Genomic DNA, 13,726 nt, shown 5'->3' on the forward strand with positions numbered 1-13,726 from the left:
CTCTGATAAAGCGATCTGGAAATTCTACAAATATCTACTGAGCTGTATTTCTCCAAATTTTTGTGATACTCTTTTATTAACCTGACAACAGAACCAGTGAACCGCACACCCCAGCTGTTCTCCTCCCACTTATCCCTATAAAATGTAAACACAGGCCACAGCAGAATGGAAAGCATTACTAGTCTGTAATAAAGCCTCAAGGAGGTAACAGTTGCCACTGTTTTAAGTCTTAAGAGTTATTAGCACAACAATGATTATAAAAACTACAGTTGCCAGGAGGGAACTCATCATCAAAGCTGCCTGGCAGGGCCACCATCGGGTGTGGGGTGCTCGCACCAGAGTGTGGTGATGAAGAACTAAAACCAGGAAGTAAGATTCCTAGAGGGCTTCTGTACAAAGTTGGCCAGACGCTTCCACTTTCCTAAGCCCCCAAAATACAACCTCAATTAGCAGAAAGCATTGTAAATGATGGGGAGGAGGGGTGTATTTGGGGTAAGGAGAAAGATTTATTAAACTTTACTGTTTATGGTAGAAAAGGGGAATAAGATACAGAGGAAAAGACTGGTAAAAACAAGAGATCAAAATCCAGCAGAACTAGTCGAGGAATATTTGGGCAGGAAAGTTCTGAACACCAGTAAAATGTTGTTAACTAGTGGATTTCAACCAAAGCTTAAATTTACTAAAGTTAAACTTTTAAAACCAGAATGCTTCTAACAGAGACACACATTTTTAAAATTACCTTTGTACATGGTACCCTGATCTACAAATCTCAGAGGTGCGTAAGGCAAAACTAAGTAATTTTTGAAAACCGTAGTAATTAAAACACGTTGTCTTATGTTTCCAGATTCAACACACACACACACAAGAATCGTTTCCAAAGGTATGAAAAGTTTGCACGAAACAAACTAAACTCGATGCCTACGTAAAACGAATGCAAAGTCAGGAGAGTCAATGACCCTACACACATACACTGCAGGAGACTGTTTAAAAACAGAATACACACAACCACAAGAAACAATTCCGGAAGTGGGCCGAGCGATCCTCTCGAAAACCCGGTCTCGTGTTCAAACTATTCTTCCCCGACAACCCAATCCCCCAAATCACAGCCATGGCAATCAAGTTCTCGGAGGGTCTTCTGCCCCATCTCTGTCTTCTCCATTCCCCAAATCCGGGATTTAAAAAAAAAAAAAAATTGCAAGATTCTGGCAGGGACCGGTGCCCGAGACAACGGCGCGGGGGTGGGGGGCTGGCGCCCAGAGGTGTCCGGCCTGGCAGCGCCCAGGCGGACCCAGGCTCCCCACGCCAGCCACGCCAGGCTCGCCGCTTTTGTCCGGGCCGGCACCTCGGCCCAAGCCGGGCCCCGGGCCCTCGGCCCCGACACCTGGGCGCAGCCGGGTCCCCTAGGCGGGCCGCGGACCCTCCCGCGCCCGGCTCTCGGCGCTGCCCACCCCGGCCTGGCCACGGCCTGAGGGGGCTCCGAGGCCGCGTCCTCACCGGCGTCCCCGGCCGCCCGCGCCCGGGCCCTCTGGGGCTGACTCACCTGCATGCCCGGAGCCCCCGGGTCGACCCCAGTGTCCAGGACCGCGACGAGCACCCCGCGCCCGTCATATTCCGGGTAGCGGCAGAGGAAGGAGGCGGCTCCGGTCTCCTTCTTTGGCAGGAGACCGTGGAAAGGGAAGGGCTCCTCGGTCGCGGCGGTGGCCATGGACGAAGGCTGGAGGACGAGGAAGAGGCAAACTGCCAGGCTGCGCGCGGACGGGCGGCGCGAGGACACACGGGTGGCCGCAGGCCGGAGGCGGGGGCGAGGGGAGGAGCCGGCCGGCCCTCAGCCAATCGCGGCTCGCCGGGGCGAGGCGGCCAATCAGGTGCTGCTTCGTAAGCCAACGGCGCCGCTCGGAGGCGCCGGGCCCGAGTGTTGCCCGGGCTGCAGAGAAGGGGGCGGAGTCTGAGAGCATAACTGGGGAGTTCGGTTCTCGAACCTGTACAGAGACCCGCGTTTGGGGGTTTTTGGGAGCGAGTCAGAACTCTCGGCGTCCTGGGCGGACACACCGTCCGCGAGCGACGAGGCCGGAGCAGCGGGGTTTCTGAACTGGAGGGTGTGGTGTGCCCAGGCAGAGGAGCTGCTGACGCTCGCTGAGGCCCTGGGAGCTGCGGGATGCGGGGAAGGCGCGGGCGCTAGTGTGGAGGCGAGGCCGTAGATCCGGAGGTGCGGGGCTGGGACGCGTGGGGCGGGCGTCGGCTGTGCGTGGCGTCCGCAGGAAGTGAGTTTGTGGGCTCTCCGGGCCGGGAAAGACCCGAGAGTGAAGTGCGCCGCGCCTGGCCTCACTGCTTACCGTTGGCTTCTGGCGTTTGGGAGAAACCGTTGGTGAAGCGAGGTGAGGTTCCGGGTTGTTCCGGCGGCTTCCCGCCTCGTCACGGAGCCGCTCTGGGCGGCTCGTCCCTTTCAGTCTCCTCAGCGGTACCTGTGCGTGTGTGTCCGTGTCTGTGAGAGTCCTCAGCGGTACCCGTGTGTGTGTGTGTGTCCGTGAGAGTCTCCTCAGCGGTACCCGTGTGTGTGTGTGTCCGTGCCTGTGAGAGTCCTCAGCGATACCCGTGTGTGTGTGTGTGTGTCCGTGAGAGTCTCCTCAGCGGTACCTGTGCGTGTGTGTCCGTGTCCGTGAGAGTCTCCTCAGCGATACCCGTGTGTGTGTGTCCGTGAGAGTCTCCTCAGCGGTACCTGTGTGTGTGTGTCCGTGTCTGTGAGAGCCCTCAGTGATACCGTGTGTGTGTCCGTGTCTGTGAGAGTCCTCAGCGATACGTGTGTGTGTGTGTGTGTGTGTCCCGTGAGAGTCTCCTCAGCGATACCCGTGTGTGTGTGTCCGTGAGAGTCTCCTCAGCGGTACCTGTGTGTGTGTGTCCGTGTCTGTGAGAGCCCTCAGTGATACCGTGTGTGTGTCCGTGTCTGTGAGAGTCCTCAGCGATACCCGTGAGTGTGTGTCCGTGAGAGTCTCCTCAGCGATACTTGTGCGTGTGCGTATGTGTCCGTGAGAGTCCTCAGTGATACCTGTGTGTGTGTCCGTGTCTGTGAGAGTCCTCAGCGATACCCGTGTGTGTGTGTCCGTGAGAGTCTCCTCAGCGGTACCTGTGTGTGTGTGTCCGTGTCTGTGAGAGCCCTCAGTGATACCGTGTGTGTGTCCGTGTCTGTGAGAGTCCTCAGCGATACCCGTGAGTGTGTGTCCGTGAGAGTCTCCTCAGCGATACTTGTGCGTGTGCGTATGTGTCCGTGAGAGTCCTCAGTGATACCTGTGTGTGTGTCCGTGTCTGTGAGAGTCCTCAGCGATACCCGTGTGTGTGTGTCCGTGAGAGTCTCCTCAGCGGTACCTGTGTGTGTGTGTCCGTGTCTGTGAGAGTCCTCAGCGATACCCGTGTGTGTGTGTGTGTGTGTCCGTGAGAGTCCTCAGCGATACGTGTGTGTGTGTGTGTGTCCGTGACAGTCTCCTCAGCGATACCCGTGTGTGTGTGTAGGTGGTTACAGGTGTGCCGCCTCTGTCCCAGCAGTGACTTTACAGGGGTTCCAGGTTCTGTTGAGATAAAGTGCCAGAACTGTGGACACCGCCTTTGTTCTACAGCAATAGGTGCGTGTGTGTGTGTGTCCGTGTCCATGTCCGTGCCCGTGAGAGTCTCCTCAGTGATACCTCTGTGTGAGTGTGAGTGTGTGTGTGTGTCCGTGTGCGTGTGGGGAGGGCCGCCTCTATCCCAGCTGTGACTTTACACAGGCTACAGCTTATGTTGAGATAAAGTGTCAGAACTGTGGGCATCGCCTTTGTTCTACAGCAACAGGTGTGTGTGTGGGTGGGTGGGTGGGTGGGTGGTTACAGGTGTGCCACCTCTTGGGTTAAACAGCACTGAGAGCAACCAAATGCCACGGTTTCCAAATAGTGAACAGCTTCAGTGATATTTTGAGTGATATAACAACTCCCCTGTGCTAGGAAACGGATTCTTATTGCTGGCGAGAGTAACAGTAACTGCTAATAATACAGTTATTGCCGTCTTCTGTAATTAAAGGAATCTGATTTCGCTGAGAAGAGTCAAACGATCAAATGAAATAAATTTTTTATTAGCAGCAAAGTAGTACTTCACTGCGAAGATGGGTGTTTGTTCTCCTGTCCCATGTTTCTGAACTCTCTGGATGCTCTGTGTGGACCTCTGGTTATGCGTGCCTGGTTCGAGAGGAAGCCCTGTGTATTCCAGTCCTAGTCTGCAGTCCAGAGTATTTAGGAGGGGCTCCCTGAACGTTGAGGAATGAGTGGCAGTGGAATGGTTTCACCGATTCGTTGACAGTTTCTCCATTCCACAAGTCTTAGAGAAGCATGTGCTCTTTAGTGGAGAGGAAAAGGAGAGTCGTGAAGGGTTTTCAGAAAGTATATGGAAAATGCCTAGTAAGAAAAAATTACCTGTGGAGCACTGAAATAAACTTCCCTTTTAATTCCATTTTCCACAACTTTTGGAAATCCTTTTCTTTGTTTCTCCACAGGAGGTTGTGCTCCTATCACTGATCACCCAATGAAAGCTTGCAGATTGAACTATTTTGTGAAACCTAAGTGGCAGAATTTCTGTTAGACTATTGTGGTTTTTTTTTTTTTTCTGTTAGACTATTGTAACAGTGTTCTCTAAGTTGCTAGTTTTTCCTTATGTCTCCTACAAAAATGTTTTTAAAAATTATGTATCCCTTTATGCAGTAGTAAGATGGCATCAAATTTGTCATTGTAAATTTAAGAAATTTTGAAGGATATAATTTGGGGCATATTATAAATATTGGGGTCTTTAAGGCAGTTTTTACCTGACACATTTAAATATATCCAGTTGAATGTAACTCTTTTATACCTACCAATTTTATAAAATACCTGAACAAGTTTCATTTAAAATCAGTTGTACATTTTATATCACTATTTCATCTTGAAACTTTATTTTCATTAGACACAGAATTTATCCTAATGTAATTTATATACATTTATAATGGAAAATTGGATTGATTATTTATCATCCTGCAACAAAATATGTATACTAATATTTATTTTTTAAAAAGATTATTTATTTCAAAGGCAGTTACAGAGAAAGAGAGAGACAGAAGAATATCCCATCTGCTGGTTCATTCCTCAGCTGGCTGCAATATCTGGGGCTGGGCCAAGCTGAAGCCAGGAGCCAGGAGCTTCCAGTCTCCCATGTGGTTAGCAGGGGCCCAAACCCTTGCTGCTTTTCCTAGACCATTAGCAGGGAGCTGGATTAAAAGTGGAGCAACCAGTACTCCAGCTGGCGTCAATATGGGTGCTGGAATTGCAAGTGGTAACCCCCCATTTTTTTTAAGTTAAATTTTTATTTTCAGGATCAAAGTGTTCAAACTTCTTTCATATTGTTATCTTTTGATCACAAAGTTGATCAAGATAATATATTCACAATGGAATATTATTCAGCTATGAAAAAGAATGAAATCCTGTGATTTGCAGCAAAACAGATGGAACTGAAAGAAAAGTTAAATAAAGCAGTCACAGAAAGACAAATACTAGGGTCGGCATAGTGGTGTACTGGGTAAAGCCATTGTCTATGAGGCTGGCATCCCAGATGGGCACTGGTTTGTGTCCCAGCTGCTCCACTTCAAATCCAGCTCCTGGCTAATGGCCTGGGAAAAACAGCAGAAGATGGCTCAAGTGTTTGGGCCCCTGCTACCTACATGGGAGACTGGATGAAGCTTCTGGCCTCCCAGCCTCCATTTGGACCAGCCCCAGCTGTTGCAACCATCTGGGGAGTGACCCAGAGGAGGGAGGATATTTCTCTCTTTCTCTCTCTATAACACTTTAAAATAATAAAGGAAAATAAATCTGGAAAAAAAAAAAAGACAAATACTGTGTTTTCTCCCTCACATGGGAGCTAAACCAAAGCACTTGATCTGAACACAGAATAATGATTACTAGAGACAGGGAATGCTAAAAAGTTCGGATTAAAAAAAATTTAGGGGAAGCTGGGTGTGCATTTTTTTGAGAACTCCTCACACTGGTTCACAATCTTTGTAAATTAAAAATTTACAAATGGTCTGAAAAAAATGGTCTGAAATAAAAACTTTTAAATCAAATGAGGATCTGTAACACTTTAAATCCTCTCAAAAAGTTTGATCAAAATAGCATGAATAAATCTTAAACCTTGATTAAAATTTATAGTGTGAAAATTTTATTGAAAATATGACTTAAAAAGATGCATAGTATGATAGTATGATAAGTCATGCTACTATTAAGGACAGGATTACTGTAACTGGAAGGACAAAGCTTCCATACTGTTTATAAAATTGGAGCTATCAAGCCAGTGTTGAACTTTCAGCGAGCAAAGCCAGGATATCAGAGTGTTATGTAATATGCCAGGAAGGTGACATGAACAGGATTCAGAAGGACAGCTTCTCTTATTTTACAAATTGCTGTATGACAAGTGGCATCTTTTACTAAAACCTTTTAAGGTGGAGAATAGGTAGGTTTAATGAGACAAACAAAGAAACCTAATAATAACACCCAACACACACTCTGTGCTGTGTTCATTGGTATTTCTTTCTTAGCACTTGTTCCTCCTAGTAAATTCTGGGATATTTTTAAGAAACTGAACCTTTACTAATTGTAATCTTAACAAAATTATTCTTGTTTTTAAAAAAGATGTGTTGGATTGGGTATTGGACTTTGGGTAAAGAAAGTTTACTTGGCTATTTCAAGTCATCCCTTGATTTGGCATTCTGGAGGCTGTGATACTTGCAAGTGGTATACAGTAAGATTCAGCGTGTGCCTTTTCCTAAAAAAAAAGAGAGCCATGAAATAAGGTGTACAAAGGAGAACAGATTTGTCCTTCCACACCAGGCACTGTGCCAGGCTGGTCAGTTTAGAGAACAGTAGAGATGAGATTTCAGAGTCTGGATATTGAGTGTGTTGAATTTATCTGTGACTTTGTACCACAATATGAAGACTGCAATTTTATTTAGTGCCTGAAAAATCACTTTAACTTAGTAATTTACTCTTTGTCTTCAAACCATAGTATTCTGCACTCTGTGCTTGCACCTTGTCCTTTGATTTAATGACAGTCTCAACTAAGAGGAATTTTTAAATACCATGTCAGCTTGCGCAACTTGATAGTTCATTGGCTACTGGGAGCAAACAGGTAGAAGATACTTGGAAGACACAATTAAGATAGAGATAAATAAAGAAAAGGCTTCTACATGGGAGGAAGAGGTAGAAGAGGATAGTACAAAACAGGGTCAGTAGACCAAGGCATCAGTCACCTTATGTGGGGTAAAGTAATAGTCTGGATGCACAAGAAATTCCCACACAGAATTTTCAAAGCAGACAATGCTGAGTCAGATGTGATCAAAGTTCTCTTTCTCATCACCTGCCCTATTTAAGACTGCAAGGCAGTGCACAGGTATGGTAAAAAGCAATTGTTTGCTATGCATCGCCTTTGTAACTGTTTCTGCATTGTAGCATTTAGAGAGTATTTTTTCAATCTGTTTATCCAAATTCCATGTAAGCATCCAAAATATTCCAGCTATTGGACTTAGAAATTTTCAGCATTTGCAGTGAGACTATACCTCCCAGGTGTGGCTCCTAGAGAGTAAGCAGAGCAGGAATACTGGGGCACAGGGATCCTGGAAGACAGGAAGCTTCCTTGAAAGCTATGTTGGGCTCCAGGGGCCCCTACTCTAAACTGTAGGGAGGTCTAGGATGCTGCCACCCAACCTTCTTTTTCACTGGCAGTCAGACATATATCGTGGTCTGATGCCTCTCCACCTTTTGTGGACTTTTGACTAGTTTACTGTGTGCACACACTTCCCTTTTTTTTTTTTTTTTTTTGACAGGCAGAGTGGACAGTGAGAGAGAGACAGACAGACAGAAAGGTCTTCCTTCGCCATTGGTTCACCCTCCAATGGCCGCTGCGGTCGACACATTGTGCTGATCTGAAGCCAGGAGCCAGGTGCTTCTCCTGGTCTCCCATGGGGTGCATGGCCCAAGGACTTGGGCCATCCTCCACTGCACTCCCGGGCCACAGCAGAGAGCTGGCCTGGAAGAGGGGCAACCGGGACTAGAACCCAGTGTGCCGGCACCGCAAGGCGGAGGATTAGTCTATTGAGCCGCGGCGCCGGCCAACACACTTCCCCTAAAGGAATCCTTGTTCATATAATCTAGTTTTGTCTCTGCTGCTCAGAGGTCTCAGAGGGAAATAGTTCATAACAAAAAGTTTGAGATTTAGATTCCCAACACTTCACGACTGCTGCCCCCTCGTGGCAAAATCCATTGCCTCCTAACCAGTTCTCAAATCCAAAGCCAGGGGAGCTACATGATGGGCAAAGTTTAAGTCACATGCTTGTGTCTAACTGTAGAGGGAGCTGGAGAGATCAAATTCTGACTTCCTAGGTGGAAATGCAGGACTTACGTTGTGGAAAATTCCGTAAGCATAGGAAGACTTTTCATAAGATGCCAACAAATAATGACAACCATCAACTATGCCAACATATGTATGTGTGTATGTATAAATGCACATTCATATGTATGTGTATCCATTTAGCCTGAGACTTCTACAACTGAATCCTTTAAAGGATCCTTGTCTTGCATTCCTGCTATCTCCTAAACAAATTAATTCATGCAGCACCACGTTCCAGTACTTGTGCCTTCAGCAATAAATTAGTAAATCAGGTGATTTGGACTAAGCATATTGATGAGAATAATGAGGAAACGTGGGCCACAAAAGAAAAATACCTCCCTGAATGCATCAGAATTTCTGGAGAAGATGTATATTCAAAGACTTAAGCCTAACATTTGAGACAATGTTGCCTTTCAGAGATTTTGCAAATTCTTAAGAATATAGTTGAGAGACTTGGAATGGATAATGGGTACAAGAGTAGTGGCAGCAACGGTAAACTTCCCAAGTTTTGGGTTGTGACTGCAAAGTGTACTATACCCTAAACTTAGGAATGAATTCAAAGAAAATCTTGACCATTCCTAACAAGGCTAGCACATTATAAATTATATTTAGTTCTAAGCTTGAATTAAGGTGATGATTCTGAAGCTTGGCTATTGAATAGACTCTCCTAGAAAACCCTAAAATAACAATACTTGGGTCCAAAGATTCCCAGAACCCAGAGATTCTGATTTAATTGGTTTGAGTTTTAGCCTGGGTGTTGCATGTTTTCTGTGTGCCTACCTTGCTCTAATGGGCAGCCCAGGCTGAAATCTACTCAGCTAGTGGTACCTAATATATTCTGAAAAGATACACATGGCAGGTATTGTGGCTCAGTGGGATAAGCTGCCACTTACTTGCATACCACATTGGAATGCCTGAGTTGCAGTCCTGCCTCTGCTTCCAATCCAGTGTCCTGCTAATGCACAACCTGGGAGGCCGCAGATGATAGCTCCAGGACTTGGATCCTTGCCACCCACATGGGAGACATGGATGAAGTTCCTGACTTTTGGCTTGGGCCTGGCCTAGCCCCTGCTGTTGCAGGCATTTGGGGAATGAACCAGCAGATAAGCCTGCCTGCCTGCCTGCCTGCCTGCCTCCCTCCCTCCCTGCCTCCCTCCCTCCCTTTTTTTTTTTTTTTTTTAGGATTTATTCCTTTATTTGAAAGGCAGAGTTACAGAAAGGAAGAGTCAGAGAGAAGGTTCTTCCACTGGTTCATTCCCCATATGGCCGCAATGGCTGGAGCTGCACCAATCCGAAGCCAAGAGCCAGGAGCTTCTTCTGGGTCTCCCGTGCAGGTGCAGGGGCCCAAGGACTTGGGCCATCTTCTGCTTTCTCAGGCCATAGCAGAGAGCCGGATTAGAAGTGGAACAGCTGGGACTTGAATTAGCACCCATATGGGATGCCAGCACTGCAGGCGGTGGCTTTACCTGCTATGCCACATTGCCATCCCCATATCTCTTTTTCTTTGTTACTCTATATGTCAAATAAATAAAAAATAAACATTTAAGATACACATAGAATTAAGATACCTAACAATAGTGGCAAAAACCAAAAAATTTGGACAGGAGATAAATGGAATCAAAATGTCCCAAATTCCTTTCGTTATCTGGGAAAAGGAGAAAGTAGCAACTGAATTAGGCTGATATGCCAAAGGTGTACTCTTAGCATAGTAAGAAAGGGTTATTCATTTACAGACATAGATCTAACATTCTGTAAATAGGAAAATTTAAATTTTTCATATAGGAAAGATAGGAGTCTCTGTAGGGAAATGTGGAGCAGTGATATACATCTCATCTCAGGAGTGCGGTGGAGGTAAACAAGTTACAATCCACAGTGGAAGTCTTCCACTGCTTCTCTCTAACCTGTGAGACCTTCTTCTCACAACATGTTGACAGCTATTGTTGGGTTCAGAGGTCTACACCTGTCTACAGAGCTAGTAGAAACACTGGGTGGAGCAGAAGTCTCAATTTCTAGAAGCCATTAGGGCATGGAGAGTTAAAGACAAAAGTGTGTTGGCCTCATATAGGGTGAATGGCGTGTCCTGGGAAGCATGGGAGTGACTTTGCACAGCGGGCTACCTCTGATTGCAGCACTGAGAGAGGGGACATCATGATCACTGGTGCAAGACTCAACTCTATCCCCCTACTCTGGAGCTTCTCCAGCTTTGCAACACTCCCTGGAACTGCAGTAAGGACCTGCAGAGAACCTCTGTCCATCAAGAAGGGCTTTGCTGTGGCAACGTGAAAGACCGAGGTGTGATGACTTGACATTTCATACCAATCTCCACTGCAGGCCACTGGGGACCTTGCTCCCAGATATTGTCAGCCTTGGATTCAGGCTGAAGGAGCTGGCACTGACAGGAATGTAGCTGGTCACCTGCAAGGGAATAAGAGCACCAAGAAGCAGGCACTAGCACTGACAGCCTTCATTGCTTCAGCTCACATTTCATTGACCAAAACAAATCTCAAGGCCAAGCCCAAGATCCAGGGAGAAAAATGCAGTTATATCATGTACTCAAGGGAACAGTCTTAATCTGGTTAGGGTACTATAAAAATATCACAAACTAGGAGGCCTATAAATAACAGAAATTTATTTCTCACATTTCTAGATGCTGGAAAATCCAGCAAGAAGTTGCAGGTAAATTCAATATTTTGTAAGGGTCTACTTCCAGGTTCATAGATGGCTGTCTTTTTCACCACATTCCCGCATTGGGAGGGGCTCCACTCAGTCCTCACTGAACCTTAAATACCACTCAGTGGCCCTGCCTTCAGATACCATCACTTTGGGGATTAGGCTTTAATATGAATTTGGGGAGACATACATACACAGTCTATAGCAGGAATAATAATTTTGTTTGACCAGTCCTGATTACCACCACAGTCTCATTGGTGTTACATGTTTTTTCCGCTCTAGTCAAACATTGGTGATGTGATATGTATAACAAAGGTGTACCTCCCTCTGTGATCATTGTAGGTGAACTGCTAGATAGAGAGTGAGGGACATAACAATCCCTGAATACTTAAAGAAATAGTACCTATGGGGCTGGCATTATAATGCGATGAGTTAATCTGCTGCCTGAAATGCTGGCATGCTATATGCGCCTCATTTCAAGTCCTGGTTGCTGTACTTCCAATCTAGCTCTCTGCTAATGCAACTGGGAAGTCCACAGGAGGGGCCCAAATCCTTGGATCCATATACCCACATGGGAGACCTGGGTGAGTTCTAGGATACTGGCTTTAGCCTGGCCCACCCGCTGGTGGTGTGGCCGTTTGGGAAGTGAACCAGCTGATGGAAGATATATATATATATCTATCTCTCTCTCCCCTCCCTCCCCCTCTCCCCCCCTCCCCCCCCCCTTATCTATGTAACTCTACCTTTCAAATAAATAAATCAATAAATAGTACCTCATTTACTCCACTTTGTGTAGGAGTCTTTTTTCCACTTGTATAGTACCCAGCACATAACTGCTTTTTTTTTTTTTTTGACAGGCAGAATTAGAAAGGTCTTCCTTTTCCGTTGGTTCACCCCCCAAATGGCCGCTACAGCCATGGCCGCTACAGCCAGCACATAGCACCGATCTGAAGCCAGGAGCCAGGTGCTTCTCCTGGTCTCCCATGCGGGTGCAGGGCCCAAGCACTTGGGCCATCCTCCACTGCCTTCCCGGGCCATAGCAGAGAGCTGGATTGGAAGAGGAGCAACTGGAACAGAATCTGGCGCCCCGACCGGGACTAGAACCTGGGGTGCCGGCACCGCAGGCGGAGGATTAGCCAAGTGAGCCATGGCGTGGGCCAATAACTGCTTAATAAATAGAAGTTGAACTACACTGTGCCCTTCCCAGGTAAATAATTGTGACCTTTAACAACTCATTATTTATTATATTGTTTCTAATTCAGAATATGATTTTTAATATTCAAGTGTTAACCCTTTTTGATATAACTGATTACATAGTCTCTGGTTCTGTCACTTTAAGTGAGAAAATAAAAAATTCTGGGAAAGCAAATGAAGACTAACTGCCTTGTGGTGCTGTAGGAAGTTAGGAATGTCATGTGAAAAGCAATTTCTTTATATCTCAATTTCTTTATATCCTTCCTGAAATGTCTTATGTGTATAAAATGACATACATATTCATAAATATGCATGTTTATATTTTTCCTCTTTCATTTTTTACACATCTCTGTTCTATACTTTTTAAACATTACAATATTTCCTGATGAATATTAGTATGTAGAAGTACTATTTATTTTTAATCCTGCATACTATAAATTTCTCTAAATGTGTCACCATTTATTTAACCCTGTGGGTTTATTTTTAAGTCTCTTTGATGTTGGAAATTGATTCTCTCAACAAATACAGTTGCTTCTAAACCAGAAATCTCTCAGGCAATGCAAAATCTACATTTAGGGGCAGGCATTGTGGCACAGCAAGTTAATTTGACACTTAGGACACCTGTATCCCATATCAGAGTGCCAGTTCCAGTCTTGGCTGCCATTTCTGACCCAGCTTCTTGATAATGCATCCTGGAATACTTGAGGCTCTGCCACCCCTGTAGGAGACCCAGATAGAGTTCTTGGCTTCTGGCTTCAGCCTGGCTCAGCTCTGGCTGTTGCAGGCATTTGGAGAGTGAACCAGAATATGAAAGATGTTTCTCTCTCTCTCTGTCACTCTGCCTGTTAAGTATGACAACGAATAAACCAGGGCTGGTGTTGTGGTTTAACAGGTAATTGCGCTGCCTGCAATGCTGGCATCACATGAGTCCTGGATGCCCTCTGCTAAAGGCCTGGGAAAAGCCGTTGGAAGATGACCCAAGGGTTTGGGCCCCTGCTTTGCACACGGGAGACCTGGAAGAAGCTCTTGTTTCCTGGCTTTTGCAGCCATCTGGAGAGTGAACCATATCTCTATCTCTGTTTCTCCCCCACTCTGTAATCCTGACTTCCAAATAAATAAATAAAATATTTAAAAAGACATTAAATAAACTTAAAAACTACTTTCATTTTGGTGAAGCCAAATTTCTGTATGCAATTTATATAAGTCCCACCTATGATCCCCACTAAGTGGGCAGGAAGAAAGTAACACACCTGCTTTCTGACCAGAGGAGATTTAACCAGAATTGGACTCCTGACCTGCAATAAACAGTGGACCAGGCAGCTTTGCAGTGTATGGTAAAGGCATAGATTCAGCTCCACAAGAGCTATATCCCCAGGACCTGCTTAGAACCCCAGGGTTACCACATACTCTACGGCTCTACTTTCAGAAATGCCCAGTC

General features: G+C 46.0%; 1 protein-coding gene and 1 long non-coding RNA gene across 4 annotated transcripts in view; one reads left to right on the forward strand and one right to left on the reverse strand.

Moving 5' to 3' along the window:
• Positions 1-1,783, reverse strand: part of TPP2 (tripeptidyl peptidase 2) — an 87,809-nt gene extending 86,026 nt beyond the window's left edge. For 2 of the 3 annotated variants that reach the window (XM_062193962.1, XM_062193961.1), the window contains exon 1: positions 1,541-1,782. In XM_062193962.1, the coding sequence (XP_062049946.1) occupies positions 1,541-1,705 (165 nt within the window). In that variant the 5' untranslated portion in view covers positions 1,706-1,782. Of the gene's footprint in view, positions 1-1,540 lie in introns of all 3 variants that reach the window. The other variant, XM_062193963.1, reaches the window with a different exon arrangement.
• Positions 1,784-1,923: 140 nt separating this feature from the next.
• LOC133761564 (uncharacterized) lies at positions 1,924-13,420 on the forward strand. The gene is made up of 3 exons (XR_009866182.1): positions 1,924-2,375; positions 11,952-12,301; positions 13,181-13,420. It is a non-coding gene; the product is annotated as an uncharacterized LOC133761564 (long non-coding RNA).
• The last annotated feature ends 306 nt before the right edge of the window (positions 13,421-13,726 follow it).

The sequence above is a fragment of the Lepus europaeus genome, chromosome 6, assembly GCF_033115175.1.
Source record: "Lepus europaeus isolate LE1 chromosome 6, mLepTim1.pri, whole genome shotgun sequence".
In the NCBI taxonomy this organism is placed as follows: domain Eukaryota; kingdom Metazoa; phylum Chordata; class Mammalia; order Lagomorpha; family Leporidae; genus Lepus; species Lepus europaeus.